Source organism: Anticarsia gemmatalis, chromosome 29 (assembly GCF_050436995.1).
Source record: "Anticarsia gemmatalis isolate Benzon Research Colony breed Stoneville strain chromosome 29, ilAntGemm2 primary, whole genome shotgun sequence".
Classification (NCBI taxonomy): domain Eukaryota; kingdom Metazoa; phylum Arthropoda; class Insecta; order Lepidoptera; family Erebidae; genus Anticarsia; species Anticarsia gemmatalis.
Genome location: NC_134773.1, coordinates 3,482,681 through 3,504,204, shown reverse-complemented (window position 1 = coordinate 3,504,204; position 21,524 = coordinate 3,482,681). Strand labels below are relative to the sequence as shown.

The following is a 21,524-nucleotide window of genomic DNA, read 5'->3' as shown; positions in this document are numbered from 1 at the left end:
CAACACAACATGACTTTTCCAAGTGATGTATTATAAAAGATTAAAAAAGGTCAGGTGCGAAGTACTCGTAACCGGCGGTCCTGTATGACAAGATGTGAATGAAGCAAGAGAAGTTTGTATGGATCGTACCAAGTGACGTTCTTTGGTCTCCGCCTGCCCATACGGGAAGAAGGCTAGATGTTATATATGTATATGTTTGTTTAAATAACTGATCTATCAAAACGGTAAAGTACCCGCAAAACTAGTATTGTAGTTCCTTGTTTAGTGACGTATAAAAATATACATTTACTAATTAAAGAACGTCATCAGACAAATAGAAAAAAACTGGTCATGTCGCACGTAACGAAATGTGCTATGTTTTTTACATACCTACATACATAATATATACCAACGAAACGTGCTATGTTTTTTACATACCTACATACATAATATATACCAGGCACGTCACTAATCTTCGGGCTACTCGATCAGCCTAGCCCTTCCTCTAACTATATTGGAGTCGACATTTTACATGGAGCGACTGCCCCTCGGACCTCTATGTCTCATTTGAAAGAAATTCATTTTATATCTATACTAATCTATACTAATATAATAAAGCTGAAGAGTTTGTTTGTTTGTTTGTTTGTTTGAACGCGCTAATCTCAGGAACTACTGGTCCGGTTTGAAAAATTCTTTCAGTGTTAGATAGCCCATTTATCGAGGAAGGCTATAGGCTATATAACATCACGCTACGGTCATTAGGAGCGGAGTAGCAACGAAAAATCTATACTAATATAATAAAGTTGAAGAGTTTGTTTGTTTGTTTGATTGTTTGTTTGTTTGAACGCGCTAATCTCAGGAACTACTGGTCCGGTTTGAAAAATTCTTTCAGTGTTAGATAGCCCATTTATCGAGGAAGGCTTTAGGCTATATAACATCACGCTACGGTCATAAGGAGCGGAGTAGCAACGAAAAATGTTACAAAAACGGGGAAAATTTTGACCCATTCTCTTAGGTGACGCAAGCGAAGTTGCGCGGGTCAGCTAGTGGGTTATAGTACAATACCCCTTGATAAAACTACTAGGAAACTCTGGGCTAATATAGATAAATATTTAAATTGATATTAGAAATGTCAATTAGCACTTTGCTCGACCCAGGAATCGAGCCACCTTGTGCTAAACAGTCGAAAATAATATACTTCCGTTTAAACACAGGAGACAGTTAAAGCATATCTCTTGTCAAATGATTATAGAGTAAGATCCCAGAGCTGCCAGACCTACGTGATTTTAGCAAAGCTGAAATTTTGAGGATTGTTAGTATAAAGGGTCTGTTAAGAGGTATGCACATCCACTACCTTGAAAGCGGGGCCGTTTCTGAGGTAGCGCGGAGTGAAGGTGCGTAAAAAACGACCCAACCTACGTCATAGTAGCAAAGTTGGTTTTCAGATATGTTTTTAATGATATTATGTAGAATTAAAATTGACTATTGCCAGACCGTTTACCGGGGCCATTACTTCTGCCAGACGTCTTAAATGTTTCAAAAAATTAGGTAAACTACGTTATAGTTACAAGCGTTAATTTTATATGTTATTTTAGGTACAGTTTTAAGACCCTTTGTATGCGGACAGACCAATCCGAAGGGCCATTCGTCCCCTAGACGCCTTTAAACTTTCCTTATGAGTGCGAGAGTGTGCGTATGCCCAACGAAAAATATGGAAAATTCGTAATTTTAGTTTAATAGGGAATTAGTGTGTGACATTGTGTAAATGTGTATCTATAGTACATATTTGTGTATCCACCCACTACAGAGTTGTTCAATAAAAACAGTTTCCGCTGGGACTACGTCATCCCAGCGGAACTTTTTTTCCCGTGGACGCAGAAGAAAGAAAATACATGAACAAATTAGTGTGAATTTGTGCGTAAATGTGTATTTTAAAATTAAATTTGTGCAACATAAAACTGCTATGATATTCCAGTTTCCGCTGCGCTGACGTTTGGCCATTTGCTAGAAATCATATAAAACGGTTCAGTGTAGAGCTGTATATTTTATGCACGTTGCTTTCAATTTGTTTATAATGTGTGTGAAAATAGAATCTATACTAATATTATAAAGCTGAAGAGTTTGTTTGTTTGTTTGTTTGAACGCGCTAATCTCAGGAACGACTGGTCCGATATGAAAAAATATTTCAGTGTTAGATAGCCCGTTTACCGAGGAAGGCTATAGGCTAGATAACATCACGCTACGACTAATAGGAGCAGAGCAGCAATAAAAAATGTTACAAAAACGGGAAAATTTTTGACCCATTCTTATGTGACGCAAGCGAAGTTGCGCGGGTCAGCTAGTATGAAAATACAATCAAACCGTTTTATATGATTTCAGCAAATGTCCAAACGTCAGCGCAGCGGAAACTTGAATATCTTCGCAGTTTTATGTTGCACAAATTTCATTTTAACATACACATTTACGCACAAATTCACACTTATTTGTTCATGTATTTGCTTTCTTCTGCGTCCACATGGAAAAAAAAGTACCGCTGGGATGACGTAGTCCCAGCGGAAACTGTTATTGAATAGCACTGCAGTGGGTGGATACACAAATTTGTACTATAGATAGACATTTACACAATGATTATGTCACACACTAATTGCCTATTAAACTAAAATTACAATTTTCCATATTTTCCATTGGGCATACGCACACTCTCGCACTCATAAGGAAAGTTTAAAGGCGTCTAGGGGACGAATGGCCCTTCGGATTGGTCTGTCCGCATACAAAGGGTCTTAAAATTGTACCTAAAATAACATATAAAATTAACGCTTGTAACTATAACGTAGTTTACCTAATTTTTTGAAACATTTAAGACGTCTGGCAGAAGTAATGGCCCCGGTAAACGGTCTGGCAATAGTCAATTTTAATTCTACATAATATCATTAAAAACATATCTGAAAACCAACTTTGCTACTATGACGTAGGTTGGGTCGTTTTTTACGCACCTTCACTCCGCGCTACCTCAGAAACGGCCCCGCTTTCAAGGTAGTGGATGTGCATACCTCTTAACAGACCTTTTATACTAACGATCCTCAAAATTTCAGCTTTGCTAAAATGACGTAGGTCTGGCAGCTCTGGGATCTTGGTCCATTACGCAATTTCTTTAACGATCGTTTTCTAAATGCAGTTTTAACTGTGTGCGTTCGCGCAGCGGAATGTTGTTGAATTTAAAGATATTAATTATGCAGATATTTAGTGTATGACGTCGTATAATTGTGTATGGTAAAAAAAAATTGTGTACGCAGCCATTGTGGAGAAATTCACCAAAAACTGATTCCGCTGGGCGAACGTTGTCCTGGCGGAACTTATTTTAATCCATAGACTTTAGAAGAAAAGAGGTGTGTCCAAAAATTAGTGTGTATTTGTGTGTAATTGTGTATGTATGAATAAAATGAGTGCATGCATAAACTTCGGAGAAATTCAAGTTTCCGCTACGCGAACGTTTGGCCATTAGCTAGTTTTCATATAAAGCGCTTACATAGAGAGCTGTAGATTTTTACATACGTTGTTTTGAATTTGTTTATATTTGTTTAAAAAACAGATTTAGAAAAAATCGTAGGGCTTAAAAGATAAAAATATAAACGTAAAATACACTTAATAGGTCTTAGTTCTTAAAGTATGCACTTTGGGGTCTAGATTTTCACGTTTATACAAACCTTGCAAGTATCTGAAACATGTTGCCAAGTATCAATGATGTTCCGTTAGTAATTAAAGAGTTAAAGGACAAATTTACCATGAATAGATCACTGTTTACAAAACAGTCAAATATCACGACGTTCTAAAGGAATTGCATGGTAAAATGTATGCCAAAAATTAGTTTATTCATTCAACTATTCACATGCAAAATTTCATGTCATTAAATTTAGTAATTAAAGAAATCAATTAAAATACTGACGAAGCATCGAAAACCTACATAACCCGACCAAGTTCGGATAGCTACAAAAAAGCGGCCCAGCCATATATCTAAGAGACGTTCTTAACCTTACAATATAGTATTTACTAATATGGTACAGTTCCGTACACAAGCGTTAGGAAAAAATAAAACAATTGCATTTCTTGAATTCAAAATATTATTTTAATAATAACCCAACTATCTACGATAAAAACAAATCTTCAATTAACAAGTACTTTTCTATTTAAATATCCGTGTACAAAATTTTTTTTTATTAAGTATATTACATATTATTGCCCTCTCTTTTCTTCAAGGATGGAAGTACCGTTTCAAGCGGGAAGCCGCGCGCGTCCTGTTCGACTAGCAGTTTGTGGAATATTCCACAGACGTTAAATTACGTGCGTTCACAAGAATATAATTAAATCAAAATATTAACTTTTAAAAAATGTGAATACCTATCGGAACTCCGGAATTATTCCAGTCAATTCTGGAGCTGAAAAATCAGAACAATTGAACAACAATTTGGTGTACAAAAATAAATGACCTTTAAATTATATCGAAACAACAACTGTGTTATCACCTATACCAATTCAATACCGGTATTATACGGTAAATTTTGGGATGTTACCTAAATATATTGCATGGACGCTTTTTTGTAGCTATCCGAACTTGGTCGGGTTATGTAGGTTTTCGATGCTTCGTCAGTATTTTAATTGATTTCTTTAATTACTAAATTTAATGACATGAAATTTTGCATGTGAATAGTTGAATGAATAAACTAATTTTTGGCATACATTTTACCATGCAATTCCTTTAGAACGTCGTGATATTTGACTGTTTTGTAAACAGTGATCTATTCATGGTAAATTTGTCCTTTAACTCTTTAATTACTAACGGAACATCATTGATACTTGGCAACATGTTTCAGATACTTACAAGGTTTGTATAAACGTGAAAATCTAGACCCCAAAGTGCATACTTTAAGAACTAAGACCTATTAAGTGTATTTTACGTTTATATTTTTATCTTTTAAGCCCTACGATTTTTTCTAAATCTGTTTTTTAAACAAATATAAACAAATTCAAAACAACGTATGTAAAAATCTACAGCTCTCTATGTAAGCGCTTTATATGAAAACTAGCTAATGGCCAAACGTTCGCGTAGCGGAAACTTGAATTTCTCCGAAGTTTATGCATGCACTCATTTTATTCATACATACACAATTACACACAAATACACACTAATTTATGGACACACCTCTTTTCTTCTAAAGTCTATGGATTAAAATAAGTTCCGCCAGGACAACGTTCGCCCAGCGGAATCAGTTTTTGGTGAATTTCTCCACAATGGCTGCGTACACAATTTTTTTTTTACCATACACAATTATACGACGTCATACACTAAATATCTGCATAGTTAATATCTTTAAATTCAACAACATTCCGCTGCGCGAACGCACACGTTTTAACTTGTTTCTCATTATTATTATTAGATTTTAATAGTCTTATTAATAAAGATTAATAAATTGGTAATTACTTTGGTCACATTTCATACGCTTAAAAGTAATAGAAGGAAAACATACTGATGAAACCTTGCATGCCTAAAGTTTAATAAATTTCTTGAGGGCGTTCAAAGTCTCTAAGCCGAAATTGGTCGGCGTGGTGAACTCAAGGCCTAACCCTTCCGTTCCGTTCGGGAGAAGACACTTACCTAGCAGATAGAAACTACTATCAAAAAGGACTAACATATCTGCTTGTTCTATTCTCAGAAAGCGTAAAGTTATCGTTTATTGTTTGAGTATTTGCAAGAACATATTTGTTTAAGTTGTTCATATAGACATAACCTTCAGTGTTAATAGATGATCTCATAGTCGTCTTGACCAGTCATTGTAAAGATTTCATTCTACGGAGGCTTTCTTTATACATACATACATACCTAATATAACGCATTTTCCCGTGGAGGTAGGCAGAGACCAAAAAAGCTAAGCTACGCTTGCCGAGGTTGTCCTGTGGATGGGTGATCATCTTATACATAGGTATTGAGTTCCTCCGCATCCCGGCTGTCATTTTCAAAGATCTTTGACAATCGTTAACAGTAGTCAGAAGCTTGAAAGTCTGACAACCAGTCTTACTAAAGAGTACCGTGTTATAACCCAGGTAACTGTGTTTTGGAGGTCCGATAGACAGTCGCTCCATGTAAAATACTGGTATTCAGTTGCATCCGGTGAGACTGGAAGCCGCTAACATAGTTGGAAGAAAGGCAGCCTAGCTGATGATGACTTATACATAATATTACATATAGATAAGTACAGTTTCAAAATGAATTGAAAGTGTCAATCAGAGCTTACACCACGTTTATTAGTAAGACAGTATGTTAGTTATATATTTGTGATGCTGAAGCCTATACCGTTGTTCATGACTTGCGGTTTCGCTGTGAGCGGGTCCCGCCATGTTCCTAAGTGTTCCCCGCCGTCTTCTTGGTCTAGAAGGTATTAACATAATAAGTGAGTAACATAAAAGAGTACCCATTTTAACGGAGTCTCCTCCCGTAATGAGGGAGGGGTTAGGCCTTGAGCCCGCCACGCTGGCCAAGTGCGGGTTGGGGACTTTGCATGCCCTCAATTAGCCTATGTGTTATTCTGGGTCTTCAGCTATTTATATACCAAATTTCATCGTAATCGGTTCAGTAGTATTTGCGTGGAAGAGTAACAAACATCCATACATACATAGATTCTCACAAACTTTCGCATTTATAATATTAGTAGGATATTACCTCCTCCCTGAGATTTTTTCGTGTCCTCCTCCTTCCGACTGGTCCGCCCCGCCCTCCGTTCCTCACTGGTCTTGCTCTCGAACACCCAGAACGACTGCTCCGGTATAGGAAACAGATTCTTGTACACATGTCTCCCGTATTTCATGCTGCGCAGTTGAAGGAGCACCGGCTTCTTCTTAGTCACCGATCGTAACATATTGGAAACCGGGACACCCTAGAAAGATCATATCATTAATCATATATGTCTTGCAAAACTGTCAGACGAGGCGTCTATAGCCAGTTGTGCAAACCGGTCGGTAAACGATCTGTGGGTTAAGCAACCATTGGCGCGGTCATTCCATAGATGGGTGACCGCACAATGGTATTTGAACTGGGCGTCTCCGTGCTTTGGAGGGCACGTAAAAAATCAATCCTGGTTGTTGTTTACTAAGATAACAGTCGTTAAGCCACGTCAAAGGCCTTCGGGCGGCTTGAACAACTTTGACACTAGGTTGACCACTAACCATACGATAACAAGAAGAACTGTCAGATGCTAACCGGCGCCTTCGCGGTCCAGTATGACAAGATATATGGATATTAATGAAACAAAAGTTTGTAGGGATCGTACTAAATGGCGTTCGTTGATCTCTGCCAACTTCTATGGAAAAGGGCGTGATTTTGTGTATGTTACTCCCATAAAATCTATATTATGATCGTAAACAGTCATTACCAGAAGTCAGAAAGGTAAGTCTTACAATCAGTCTTACCTAGGGGTATTGTGTTATAACACTTATAACCTAGGTAACTGCGTTGTAGAGATCCAATAGACAGTCGCTCCATGTAAAACACTGGTATTCAGCAGCATCCGGTGAAACTGGAAGCCGATTCCAACATAGTTGGAAGAAAGTCTAGGCTGATTTATTGTAGTCGAAGTTGGCTAAAGGCGGGTACGTACCAAAAGGCAGCAGTCGAGCCAAAAGGCTTGTATCTGGGCTCGAAAGATCAACGGGACGGAAGCCAGTCGAACTATTAAATTCTTTTATTTAATACACATACTGTTTTATAAGTTTTCGAAGATAATAAAATCACTAAAACTAGTAATTTTATTTCCTTTGAAAAGTAACTTTTATTTTTTTGTTGATTGATGCTTCTGTTGATTGTAAATTGACGTGTTTATTTTTTAATTAATTTGACATTGATGTGCACAAACAGCCCGTAGTAAAAATGAAGTTACAATTTTGTTACAAAAATCAAAGAGGTAGGATAGGTACGGTAAAAATTAACAGGACCTCAATATTGCCTTTATATTTTTTGCGAAGGTATACAATATTCAGAATGTAGAGCGTCAGTGACTCGACTTATACGGCTGACGGTGATCTGTTTGATACAGATACTTTATTTTGAATCCGAGGCAACACACCAATGACTTTTCGAAGTTAAGTGTGTATTAGAAATAATTATCACTTGCTCTAACGGTGAAGGAAAACATCGTGAGGAAACCTTGCATGCCTAAAATTTGTTTAATACATTTATTGAGTTCATGCAAAGTCCCTAACCAGCACTTGGCCAGCGTGGTGGACTCAAGGCCTAACCCCTCCCTCATTACGGGAGGAGACCCTTGCCTTGCAGTGGGACAGAAACGGGTTACAAAAAAATGTAATCAATGCTGCTGTAGCATTGATTACGATTTAGATAAATCGATTATGTCAAAGCTCTCTTCTAACTTGTCGGACAGTCGGAATAATAACTATACACAATAAATTAAAATAAATCATCACATATGCAACTTTATTGTACCAATATGTAAAATTACGACTGCTATAAACGAATTGTAGACTACACCAAGAGACTTCGAAGACTGTAGCCGATCCCAGCCCTGGACTGCATGATCCTCGGTTCTGACGTCACGGGATCCCGCCAGGGTGTTGGCATCTCCTCCCATGTGAGTTCATCTGAAGAAGAAAATAAATGGTCAGGACTATAAAACAGAAGCGACACTTTTGGTAAAATTCTTACGCCTTCTGCAATCTGGCCGGGTTGGGGACTTTGCAATTTGCATGCCCTCAATAAATGTATTGAACAAATTTTTGGCATTCAAGGTTTCATCACGATGTTTTCTTTCACCGTTAGAGCAAATAATAATAATTATACTTTATACACACAGAACTTCGAAAAGTCATTGATGTGTTGCCTCGGGTTCGCACCTGCAAGCACTTGAGTGGGAGGTGTCAACTTAAATCACTCGGCTATCACTGCTACTTAACAGATTTTAATAAGATTGTAACTTGGATTAACACTTTTTAATCTAGGAAATCTTTTCATGCGGCTGGACGACAGTTATTAACTAAATATTATCACACCTCGGCACTCATCCCTCCTGTCCAAGCTACTCCTCAAGCCAAGGACTTCAATCTTGTCAGAAGGGACAGCTATATGATATATAATCTTCCTGCCGAACTCTCTCACTTGCCGCAGTCTCACGGCAGCCATCTTGTTGTACTCATGACAGCACGGAGACGAGAAATGAGAAATAATTAAACTACATGATTATTTTGTTAAAAACATTCTTATATTGATTTATGTAAATGTTTCATGGATTTTCAGGCTTTTATTTTGACATTTTGAATAATAATGTGACAAGTTGAAATTGATTAGTGTTGAAAGATTTTTCTTTTATTATTCGGCTGTTAGCTGCTAGTGTGCTAAAAGGATTCCGAAATGAGGTTTACTGTTTTTTTAGTCGACGAAATGCTTTTTGTATTTATAGTTGGTCTAAAGTCCTGCTGTTTTGACATTTGTTATAAGTACCTGTACAACTCGTCATTAATTGCAACTTTATGCCGCAGTGATGAGTGATTTTTTGTAAAACTAGGTACTGGTCACCAAAATCTAACTTTAGGGCGGATTGGAATCTCAGATTATGCCCATAAAAGCGTCTTTCCTATTTGAATCTTGTGTATACAGCCCCAAAGTTCATCATATTTTATTCACATTTTACTAATTTACTAGCGCACTGGTGGGCAAAGAATGTGGGAAAAGCCAGGGGCTGCGAAGTTCACATTCCTTCAAGAACTGTGTTAAACAACTCTCAGACATGCAAGGTTGCATCACGATGTTTTCCTTCACCGTTATAACAAGTGATCATTATTTATACACACGTCACTTAGAAAAATCATCGACTTGCTGCCTCTTTTACATGCAAGATTTCATCACGATATTTTATAAAAAAAATACATCAAACCCTTGACAAATACTGTCAAAAAATTCTTAAAAAAAAACTGCATAAAAAATATTTAGAAGAAACTTACAGAAATTAGTATATATATTAATTAACTATGTTGTATATAAGTCCGTTAGCTAGTTTAACTAAAGCTATAACGACGAGGCAGATTAAAGTGGTGAAACTGACGCCTTTGGGAGGAGGCGTCTTTGATAAACAGTACTTGTTGACTGCTCAACCTAATATTAGGCGAAGAGGTAATAAATAAATAAATATGATTGGACAACTCACACACGGTCATTTGATTCCAAACTAAATAGAGCTTGTACTATGGTAACCAGATAACTGATAAACATACTTATATACTTCTAAATACATACTTATATAGATAAATTAAGAACCAGGCTCAGAACATATACTCGTGCTCATGACTCAAAGCTATGTCCCAAAAAAGTAAGTGGTACTTAGGGGTGTGAAAAATAGATGTTTGCCAATTCTCAGACCTACTCAATATGCTCACAAAATTTCATGAGAATCGGTCAAGCCGTTTCGGAGGAGTACGGTATAAGATGAATCGCTAAACTAGTTGCTTAACGCAAATCTCGATACCAGCTGAACCGATTTCGCTGTAGTATTGATACATATACACATCACTTGAAAAAGTTATTGGTGTTTTTAAACTCTCGCGACTAGTACACTAGTATAATACATATTATAATGCAACGGGTCTTATACGCGATTGAAAATTTAAAGGTTAGGATACCACATTTGTTGCCCGACGTTTCGATCGCATTACAACGACCGTGGTCACGAGCTGACTGATGGGCAGCAAATAAGGTATCCTAACCTTTAAATTTTCGATCGCGTATAAGACCCGTTGCATTATAATATTATTGGTGTTTTTAAAGTTTTAAACATAAAATCTTGAGAACTCATGACAACAAGGCTTTAGCACGACTATTCAAGAAATAGAGATGAATAATATATATTTGTTTATTTAAAATCCCTTTATTCAAATGTTTTCCACTTGGTTGATCATAACAGTTACCTGTATGTTTTGTGGTCGCTCGTGCGGAGCGATGCGGTTAAAAACATCACTAAAACTTATTGTTTACTGTTTATTTGTTAAGAAGAATATTACTTCTTTGTTTAATCTATACTTCTATACTAATATTATAAAGCTGGAGAGTTTGTTTGTTTGTTTGAACGCGCTAATGTCAGGAACTACTGGTCCGATTTGAAAAATGCTTTCAGTGTTAGATAGACCATTTATCGAGGAAGGCTATAGGCTATATATCATCACGCTACGACCAATAGGAGCAGAGCAGCAGTAAAAAATGTTACAAAAATGGGGAATGTTTTGACCCATTCTCTTATATGTGACGCAAGCGAAGTTGTGCGGGTCAGCTAGTTTGTTTAGAAGAATGTTACTACTTTGTTTTTGTTTCATGACAACTTTAATGAATAATGTAGTAAAGTGGAATTATTGGGTGTAGACTCGCCTCTTATTACATGGGACTACTGCCATACAAATCGCTTGAAGACTAAACTCGTTGAGAATCGAACTGCGTAGCCTTGTGTACAAATGTTAACTGTTAATGGCTAAACGTGTGTATTTCATACACCTCTGCCGACTCCTTTATGTGTCTCAGGCGTGATGATATGAACAAGAAGTAATAATGATCACTTGTCATAACGGTTAAGGAAAACATCGTGATGAAACCTTACATATCTGAGTGTTCAAAATCAAGTTCAAATAATCATTATTTAACTTTCACTCTTATTGAAGTATGGACAGGACAGTTGGATGAAAACCTAGGAGGCCTTCGTCCGTCAGTGGGACACAGAGAGGTATCTCACAAAAAAGTCACAAGTCTCCAGCCTGCAGGAATTAAAATCTCCCTCATTCCGAGAGAAAACCCTTGAGACAGTAATAGCTTATTAATAACTTCTTCTAAATTTGTTATTTTTCTTTTCAGACGACAAGATAAAAGAAACTCTATGGCAAGATCCTTTGATGTCAAAATTAAGAATGTTGGACCTCAAATCTAACAATGTTAACACCGAACAGTAGATTATAAGATATTATAAACATTTCTTACAAAACTATGGCTTTAGAGGTCCCCTATTTATTTCAGGGGATCGCCTGATTATGCACAAACAAATTTGCGATAGGTACTCGATAGTAGTTCGTTGCCAAACCCTGTAGTCATTGAGTGAAATTATGTATTTAAATTAAAATATTGTAAAACACATTATTTTCTTTCTTTGCCCCTGTTGATATCCTTGCTGATCGGTAAGTTAAAGGCCAGTTGATAAGTGTCGGGTATCGCATGATACCGTATCCGTTACTTAAAATGACGGCAATTGTTTGAAAATAAGAAAAAAATGAAAGAGTGGTGAAATTGGAATCAAACTCTCAACCTCCGCATTCCACTTACACTACACCAAAGCTAGCTTAAAGAGTTTTATTACTCAAACTATAATAGTCAATAAAATTATAAAACAACACTAAAATACTAACAATCAATTAGTTTGGTACTAATATATCTAGATTATTTAGTTCCCTATGTAAATTGGTCAGTCGCTCGCTATTGAGCGAACTGGAAAGACGAAAGCAACATGTTTGAAATACTGCAAGCTTTTCTGGTATGTATCATTATCACTACATAGTATAATATCTCTGAGGTTAAGCTACGTTCGCCGAGGTTGTTCTGTAGATGGGTGACCTTCTTATACATATCGAGTTCCTCCGTGATTCGGAAGGCGCGTTAAATTGTGGGCCCCAGTGGCCATTTTCGAAGATCTGTGACAGTCGTTAACAGTAGTCAGAAGCTTGAAAGTCTGGCAACCAGTTTTACATAAGGGTATCGTGTTATAACACAGGTAACTGGGTTCTGGACTTAACGACTATTATCGTAATTAACTATAACTAGGACTGACCTAACGTACCCTCGTAACTAAGGAAATGCAGAGCAATAATATACTATTTAACTTAAGATAAAAATATAAGTATTATGAAATTTGTAATAGGGTAAATAGGGTTATTATAATAAATAGGATAGGTGAACGAAAAGATAACTTGTACTCGTAAAAGGTTCATCTAAAATGCTCAGGCTATGTAGTCATTTTCGTAAAAAATGTTCAAATTGTAATTATTATGGACTGAAACATTTTATTTGGCACTCATTTGATACCAACGAAAAGACGATACTGTAAGGTGTTTTTGACATTTCATAAAGAGAAGCTGATTTGACTAATAGTCAACTACCCTATTATTAAACCATTATTAAACTTGTACTCGTAAAAGGTTCATCTAAAATGCTGAGGGTATTTTTTTCGTTAGTATGTTAACGTCAATTACCTATAATCTTTGTTTTAGGTAATTTTCTCAACTTCGTTCGTTACATCGGACCCTACTGCTAGTTTGGCGTTCGAGTATCCAAACGTAAGTATAAATAAATATTTATTACTGGCTGTCCCTCTACTGGGCAAGGGTCTCCTCCCAAAATGAAGAAAGGGTTACGCCTTGAGTCCACCACGCTGGCCAATTGCGTGCATATTTGCATACCTTCAAGAACTGTGTTAAAGAATTTCAATTTTCTTATGTAATTACTGTCCCACTGCTGGGCAAGTGATGAGACAGAATGAGGTTAGGCCTTGAGTCTATAACGCGTATCTAGTGCAGGTTGGGGACTTAGCATACCTTCAAGAACTTTAGGTATAATAAAGAACTTCTATAAGAAGAGTAATTTCCTACTGTTTTTATTTGGAACTTAATATAATATATGTTTTTCGTTTATTAAAGGTAAAAGATGATTTGTACGAGCAGCCTATAAGCTATATGGCTCCGAAGAAATCTCCTCATAATAAGGTGAGCTTTTCTTTTCGTTGATATGGTCTAATGTATCCTAATACTTAAAAGAAAAAACTATCACCTTGATCAATTATATCTCAATCGATTCTTCAGTTTAGCCAATAACTAAATCGGTTTTGCATTATAACCTTGAAAACGTAACAGAAAGACAGCTAAACAATCATAGATTATGAGCTTTCTTTTTTTATAAGCTAAATTATTGGAATATCGTCAAAGTTTTTCATACATTTGCAGTACCTTTATCTTTCACATAAGTTAATCGACAGTTATCCATTAGACGTAAACCTGGCCCTAATTCTTTTTATTGTAATAATACTTGGTAGTAGCATATAGTCTTATTTTTATTTCTTTTTACTAGGATGAGCCGTCAAATTTTAACTAAATCAGTTTAGTATATACCGGTATAAGCGTTCCAGGCGGATCGACAAACGTTATATTTTTTTAACCCATTGTCCCACTTCTAGGCAAGGCTCTCTTCCCCAACGAGGGAAGGGTTAGGCCTTGAGTCCACCACGCTGGCCAAGTGCTGGTTGGGGATTTTACACACATCTTTTTATTACACTTTTGACATAGTACTTACTCTTTTTAGTAGTCTCATAAAATCTTATTCCTGTTTCTTCTTTGTACCAGGATGAGCCCTCAGACGTGCAAGGAACAGAGCCAGGTATCGACTCGTGGGCCTCCTTCGACTTCTCCAAGTTCGATTCCTATCTGAACAACTACAACCAGGATGCTGCACCGGAACATAATCGGATCAAACGACGAGCTAGGGTGAGTAAGACCTGATTAAATAAACTAACTAATATTACTTATATCTTTTCATAATAACTAGTGGTATATGGAAGTCGACCCTAGACATCAAATCAATTTTTTCTCGTATTCGTGATGAGATGCTTGGGCAAAGTCGTGTCCCAGAATATCATCAGCTATTATAAAATAAATAAAAAAGTATAATTATGAGACGACTAAAACGTAAGTGTCCCACTGCTGGGCATGAGATTCCTTCGTTTGACTTAAACGCGATTTACAAATATCTTTTTAATAATTCCTGTCATATAGTCAGTAATTTTTTTTCCTTTTATGGAATTTAAATAGATTGTCAATCGTTTAAAATTCTAGTAGCCATTTACATACATATTTACGTACATAAAATCCATTTAGAAGCCGTAGAAGTATACGTGATCAATAATAACATTTTTCGTAAAAAATACTATAAATGATGACTGATTTCTCACCATATATTTGGAGTTTTATCAAGTTATCAAATACTATATTAAACACAGTGTAAGTGCAATCAGTGAATTAAAATACCCAGAAGAATTTAAATGCTTGCTGGCCTTGCTGCACTTTCTTCAAAACAACTGCTGGCGTTAATACCAAACGGAGTCGGAATCTATCCCTCATACGAATAATTTTCTGCCACAGACGGTGAGGAAATTTAACACATTACTGGGGCCACAACTGCGCGAGAGACCTCACCACTACGTCTACCCAGAGCCAGTAAAAGACCGCATCTTAGAATTCTCCACTACTTCGAAAAGACCCGGCATTCTCCCCGACCAAATGAATCCAGGAGTTATATTTCGAGTTCGTATGTCAGACGCGATACTGCGCATCAAACAGAGAATGTATGAAGACCCAGAAAGGCACATCGAAGCTGATATAATTTACACAAATCTGATAAAAAAGGTTGTTATGGATGAAATTACAAAGTTTCACAACCTCCTTTTGATGTACAAGACGGATAAGAGTATAAAAGAACATTTAGGGGAGTGCGGTGGTCGTATCTACAAGTTTATAAGTTATATGACTATAAAGGTGCATATTTATTGTCTTTTCGATGCTCTATGGATCGATGGGAACCCTTATGTGATTGGAGATGAGTACTCCGTGACGCCAGTGGAGATTCCCCCTATGTTGCAGTGTGACGCGTCGGAGTGTAATTCGATTGTGTTCGTCGATTCTATAACGGAACCGAAAGATTTAGATGAATGAGGTCCTAATAAATTGTTTTTTGTGTGCTATTTCTTTTGTTTTATTTACTTAGCTTTACTCTATGTTATACGCGCAGATTAGTTTTGTGTGTCCCTACTGAAGAAAGCGTTATATATTCTCCTTGTCTAAGTATTTTTTTCTTCGTCTTCTGCACAGCGGCTTAATGTATATTCAGGGTTCTGACAGACAAAATTAAATGGTGTAGTGTGTACTTATACCTACTATAAGGTTCCTCTACTAATTATGAGAAACAATATTAAAAACCCCTTTGGAAAAAAAGGCTTGATTTTATGTTTATATTATTCGTAGCAAATGTAACGGGAAAATAGTCTTGGGGTCAAAAAGAGCTAACTTTATTTTTCTGTCAATAAATTCTTATAGATTGCCCAGAGCAGAGATCTAATAGGCAGCAAATCTACCTCGAAGACAGCGTAAACCTGTCTTGAAAATGAGCTCTCAATAGTCGTGTTCGTCACACCGGACTATGAGAGTGATGTAATAGAGAGTGTACCTGTGTATTGTACACACGACACTATAAACAAACTGATGAAAATTTTGGTAGATTCTACGAAACTACCCACCGTACTGACATAGTACTACTACCCACATATTCAGTTTGGTACGTTTGGTTCGGCAATTTTTATCGAACAAACCGACTCAACTCACTTGTTCGCTACACATATTCGGTTTTGCCGCCCTTCTAGGACCAAATATGTGTGTATCGAGCCTCACTTAGGAGGAAATTATAAATCACACAAATTGAATACAAAATTTTGAGTGTCTTCAGTATGTAAACACATAAGTTTGTTCTTGTAGCGTCGGAATAGAGGCGGCAAGCGGCGCAGTCGACAGAAAGTCACTACGGGTCCTCCAGAAGACGAGGTAAGACTTTATTCTTCTCTCCAATGGGCTTATTACATGGGACTAACATTGTTAATGACGAATCGTGGGTTAATTTCGTATACTGATACTTATAGCTTAGGATATAATAGGCTTGCGTTCCGGTCCAACTAAAACTGACCGGGCCTGCAAGATTATTAGAATCTATTGTTTTTCCGTGGATAGTGGTCGACCTAATGTTAAGGTTTTTCTAGTCGCCTGAAGTTATCTGAATTGTCAACAACCGATACTGGCTTTTAACGTGAACGGAATAAACGATCTCCCATCCCATATATAGAATGTCCGAAGGTTGTTTAACCCACAGACCGTTTACCAATCGGTGAGCCTAGTTATGTGTGGTTTTCTGTACAATATCAAAAGAAAGTAAATTTTGTTTTCTCCACAGTCCAAGAATCAGTCAAGTACAGAGGTGCCCATCGCTCGGTCTGGAAGCAAGAAGAAAAACAAGAAGGCCCGAGCATACGACACTTATGACCCACCTGTCAAGGTAAGTACTAAAATACTATTATTATAACACTGCTGACAGAAACCATGAAACACACAGATACTGTGCGAGTGTGATGCTTTAGGAAGGAAAAGAATGGATCTTCTAGGATGCGGTTACCCTAAACCAGAAGACTACAGGCTGCTTCCGGTGGGGTGCATAGCAAAACTGTTAAATTTGCCCTGCCCCCCAACGTCTAGAGTTACAAAGGAGGGGGTGACACAAAGGATCAAGAATGGTCGAAGTGTCAGCCAGGCATTAACTGGCACCCCCGCCCCTAAGATAAGATAAGATCATACTGCTGGGCAAGGGTCTCCTCCCGGGATGAGGGAGGGGGACATTGTGATATGATAGCAAAGTGCAGGTAGGAACTTTGCATACCTCCAAGAGCTGTGTTAAACAACTCTAACCTTTCGTTCCTGAGTACATTTAGCGATAGTTTATCTATTCAATAGCGGTTTTTATATGAGTTTTAACGCTATTGAATAGATAAACTGCCGTTAAATGTACCTTAGAAACCGGGGGTAAGACATGCAAGGTTTCAGCACGATGTTTTCCTTCACCGTTATAACAAGTGATCATTAATTATTCATGTAGTCCAACCAATAACAAAGCTTTGACATGCACGATTTTTCTAGATACAAATTATTATTTTTATGTATTCAAGGCATAAACCCTTCGTTTGGGAGGAGACCCTTGCCCTGCAGTGGGACAGATATGGGTTAATAAAAAAAATTTATTCCTTAAATGAAGTATCTGTATCAAACAGGCCACCGTCAGCTGTATAAGCCGAGTCACTGATGTTATACATTCTGTATGTTGTATACCAGCGAACCTTGTATACAAGCCTTTCTATTAACTTGTTAGACTATAATACACAAATAACTTTGTATAGTCATTAATATGATTTGGTCTAAACCCTTGCTCACTTGCGTGGGGAGACTCAGCATTTATTGGCTCTTTTTTAAGTAGACATTGTTTAGTAAAGTAATTCCTCGATTAAAACATTTGTAAAAGATAACTCCCGCGCTAAGAATTGCTCTTCTATCGAAAGGACTTTTACAGACATACAAACAACGGACACAAAGTACAAACCCGAAACAACTATTTGTAGATCGCACAAATAATTGTTTTAATGTGGGAGTTGAACCAACGACCCCCCGACGCAATGGTAGCGGCGTGGCGACTTAAACCACTGTACCTACGTTTAATTTTTCATTAGGAATACGAGACCAACTTTGTGGAGATGCCAAAGGACTTGTATCAAGCACATTTAAGACCCGGCGTGATATTCAGGATTCATATGTCTGAAGCTATCCTCAAGATGCAGTATAGAAAGTAGGTCTTGCTCATCCTACTAATATTATAAATGCGAAAGTTTCTGAGGATAGATGTATGTATGTATGGATGTTTGTTACTCTTTCACGCAAGTACTACTGAACCGATTGCGATGAAATTAGGTATGTAGGTAGCTGAAGACCCAGAATAATACATAGGATACTTTTTATCTCGTAGTTCCCGAGGGATCGTGATTTACACAGGAAGGGTTTCCACGCGGATGAAGTCGCAGGCGGCCTCTAGCTTAAGATAATTTTTAAACTAGACCTAGACTAACTAGGGTGTGCATGTAGGCAGTAGGATTAAAAACGTGGCTCTGTATAAAATCTGATTACTTTTGATGACAGTGCGAGCTATACTGCGTTCATAGTTGGCCATGGGAGGTGTCAGCTTATAAAGTTATACCACTCAGCGATCGAATCTCTTCACTCGGCTAACCCGCGGTTTCTGAGGTACATTTACCGGTAGTTTATCTATTCAATAGCGGTAAAACCCTCATAAAAAAAACGCTATTGAATAGATAAACTACCGCTAAATGTACTTCAGAAACCGGGCATTACTGAGTTTTACTTACAAATCCACAGTTACGGCGAAGACAAAGACGAATCGGTAATAGAGGCAGACGTAGAGTATCTCCGTCTCACGCGCAAGGTGATCAATGATGAGATCACCAAGTTTGAAGACCTGCAGTGGCTCAACAGCTGGTTCCTCAACCGATCTGAACTGATACAGGAGCATATGTGTAATACTAGGTATTATGCTGTAGGTAAGTTAATAATTAACTATTTTTTATTACTATAGTGCGTTCAAAGACACAAATTGCTGATGTTGGCCAGTCAGCTGCGAAATTAAAATGAAACTGGGCTGGTCAGATCTGCCACATGTCGGATGAACAAAAACAACCACTGAGTGGGTCCCAGTTGACAGAAAATTAAAACGCGGAAGGCCTAAAAAGAGATGGCGAGATGAGTAGGACTCTCATACTAAAGATTGGCATGAAGTAGCTTTAGACAGAGATAGGTGGAAAGAGGGAAGGAAGACCTTTGTCTTGCAGTGGGACAATATAGTCTGATAATAATAATAATAGTGCTACATAGTAGAGAGTCTTGTATACAAGGTTCGCTGGAGGAGGTATACAACATTCAGAATGTATAACATCAGTGACTCGGCTTATACAGCTGACGGTGACCTGTTTGATACAGATACTTTATTTTGGAAATACACAGAATTATTCATTATAAATCGTGCATCCTAATTATTGCTGCTGAGTTGTTATAGAACAGTCTTCTGCGTAGTTTTTAAAAAGTATTCACCATGTTCCCTATAATCCTTATTTTAATTAAACTAGCGGACCTACCCGACTTCGTCCGAGTACCGGGTATAGTAAAATGTTATCCTGTTGATTTTATTCCCGTAGAAATATTGATCGCACTGATCCAATACATACCTTGTTTCGACAGTTACAAACATATTAAAAACGAATTATCCAATTTTCTTTAGTTGATGAAACGTTATTTGCGTATATATATTTCGGTGATTCATTTTTATATAAGTATAAAAGGCTAAGTTCATATGACGATACTAGCTGTTTACTTCAATCTTGTACCGCTCGGTCGAACGATTCGCGCGGCTCCGCGCGGTCATATGAACTTAGCCTAAGAAGATAAATAACTAATTATCTGGCTGCTAAATATCGCTAATTATTTTCTTCCCCAGGAACCCCACCAACAATGTTCACGCATCCAGAAGAGTACATGAAACGCCTGTGCCTCTTCGACAGCGTGTACATAGATCATATACCGTACGTGGTGGGCGAGGACAACTCGCTCATGGCCGCAGTAGCACCTCCCGTGTTGCACTGCGATGCCGCCACTTGCACCTCTGTGCCGTTTATAGACAGGTAAAAAACTGTAGCATAGATTTCAATTTAATTTTTTGGTACTGGGTTTCATAAAGGTCTGGACTACGAACGACTTCAGTCCACCACGTAGAATTATGACGCATTCTCTCTTATGTGACGCAAGCGAAGTTGCGCGGGTCAGCTAGTTATTAATATATTTGATTGTTCTCTAGACTGCATTTGTGGCACGGTCGGTTTATGCGATTGCCACGCAAGGAAACTCGGACAAATTGTCTTTTCTGAGTTTTCCTGAGATTGCCCGTAGTTAGGAAGTTGAGGTTGTAGACCTCCGTGCTTCAGAGAGCACGTAAAGCCGTCAGTTCTGCGCTTGATCTCTCACTGGCCGTGTCGATTATCCGTCCCACTATACTATGAGAGTGATGTAATAGAGAGTGTACCTGTGTATTGTGCACATAGTTAGACACTAAACAAAATCCTGCACCGTTCACCGTAGCCCGTTATCGGCTAGGACATTATTTGATTTTAACTGCACATTTGGCGCAGTGGTTTAAGCGGTCACCTCGCTGCAACAACGAATAATAATTCCACCCGGGATAAATCTTTGTGTGATGAGCACGAGTATTTGTTCTGAACCTGGATGTTAATGTATCTATATAAGTATGTATTTAGAAGTATGTTTATCAGTTTTTTGGTTACCATAGTACAAGCTCTGCTTAGTTTGGAATCAAATGACCGTGTGTGAGTTGTCCGATAATATTTATTTATTTATTTATTGTTCTTGTGGCATTGTGGCAAATTTCAAATATTCACTCGATCCTGTGCAGTTTAAATATAAAATGATGTAGCTTTAGTCTTATTTAGAAAGTCCAAAGCACTAACAGCTATTCTATATTTCAGTATAATGTTTGAAGAGCGTTTCTCCCGTACAAACGTTCGTACGGTGACGCGGTGTCAGGCGAGCTGCCGCGCGCACTGCCGCAACGACCCCGACTGTCTCAAGCGATGCTCGGACCGCTGTCTGCGCGCCGACTGATTATATACTGTCACTAATACATGTATTATTGTTTTATTAACCCTTAAGGTGCAACGCAGACGACAGACTATCCTTGACGCACTTTTTAGTCTGTGAAAATAGAACTTACGCAATTATATGCAGTAACGCGCCGAACTTTTTGCGCG

The 21,524-nt window shown here is 37.7% G+C and overlaps 1 protein-coding gene across 2 annotated transcripts; it reads left to right on the top strand.

Moving 5' to 3' along the window:
* The first annotated feature begins 12,442 nt into the window (after positions 1-12,442).
* On the top strand, positions 12,443-21,397 carry LOC142985323 (uncharacterized). 2 transcript variants are annotated; one of them, XM_076133428.1, is made up of 10 exons: positions 12,444-12,539; positions 13,273-13,338; positions 13,699-13,764; positions 14,398-14,538; positions 16,579-16,644; positions 17,048-17,149; positions 18,369-18,484; positions 19,069-19,250; positions 20,201-20,384; positions 21,243-21,397. In XM_076133428.1, exons 1-10 carry the CDS (start codon positions 12,513-12,515, stop codon positions 21,376-21,378), a joined length of 1,086 nt encoding a protein of 361 aa, XP_075989543.1. In that variant the 5' UTR covers positions 12,444-12,512; the 3' UTR covers positions 21,379-21,397. The 2 variants fall into 2 exon arrangements, with proteins under 2 accessions (XP_075989544.1, XP_075989543.1); XM_076133429.1 differs by lacking the exons at positions 16,579-16,644; positions 17,048-17,149; positions 18,369-18,484; ... (1 more) ...; positions 20,201-20,384; positions 21,243-21,397 and adding an exon at positions 15,193-15,791 and having other exon boundaries at positions 12,443-12,539.
* The last annotated feature ends 127 nt before the right edge of the window (positions 21,398-21,524 follow it).

What these genes read in the sequence shown, in the direction of transcription:
- LOC142985323 (XM_076133428.1), top strand. Translation starts at nt 12,513, where the DNA reads ATGTTTGAAATACTGCAAGCTTTTCTG. An exon ending in GGATCAAACGACGAGCTAGG is followed by an intron (nt 14,539 to 16,578) that starts GTGAGTAAGACC and finishes TTGTTCTTGTAG; the next exon opens with CGTCGGAATAGAGGCGGCAA. An exon ending in CGGGTCCTCCAGAAGACGAG is followed by an intron (nt 16,645 to 17,047) that starts GTAAGACTTTAT and finishes TTTTCTCCACAG; the next exon opens with TCCAAGAATCAGTCAAGTAC.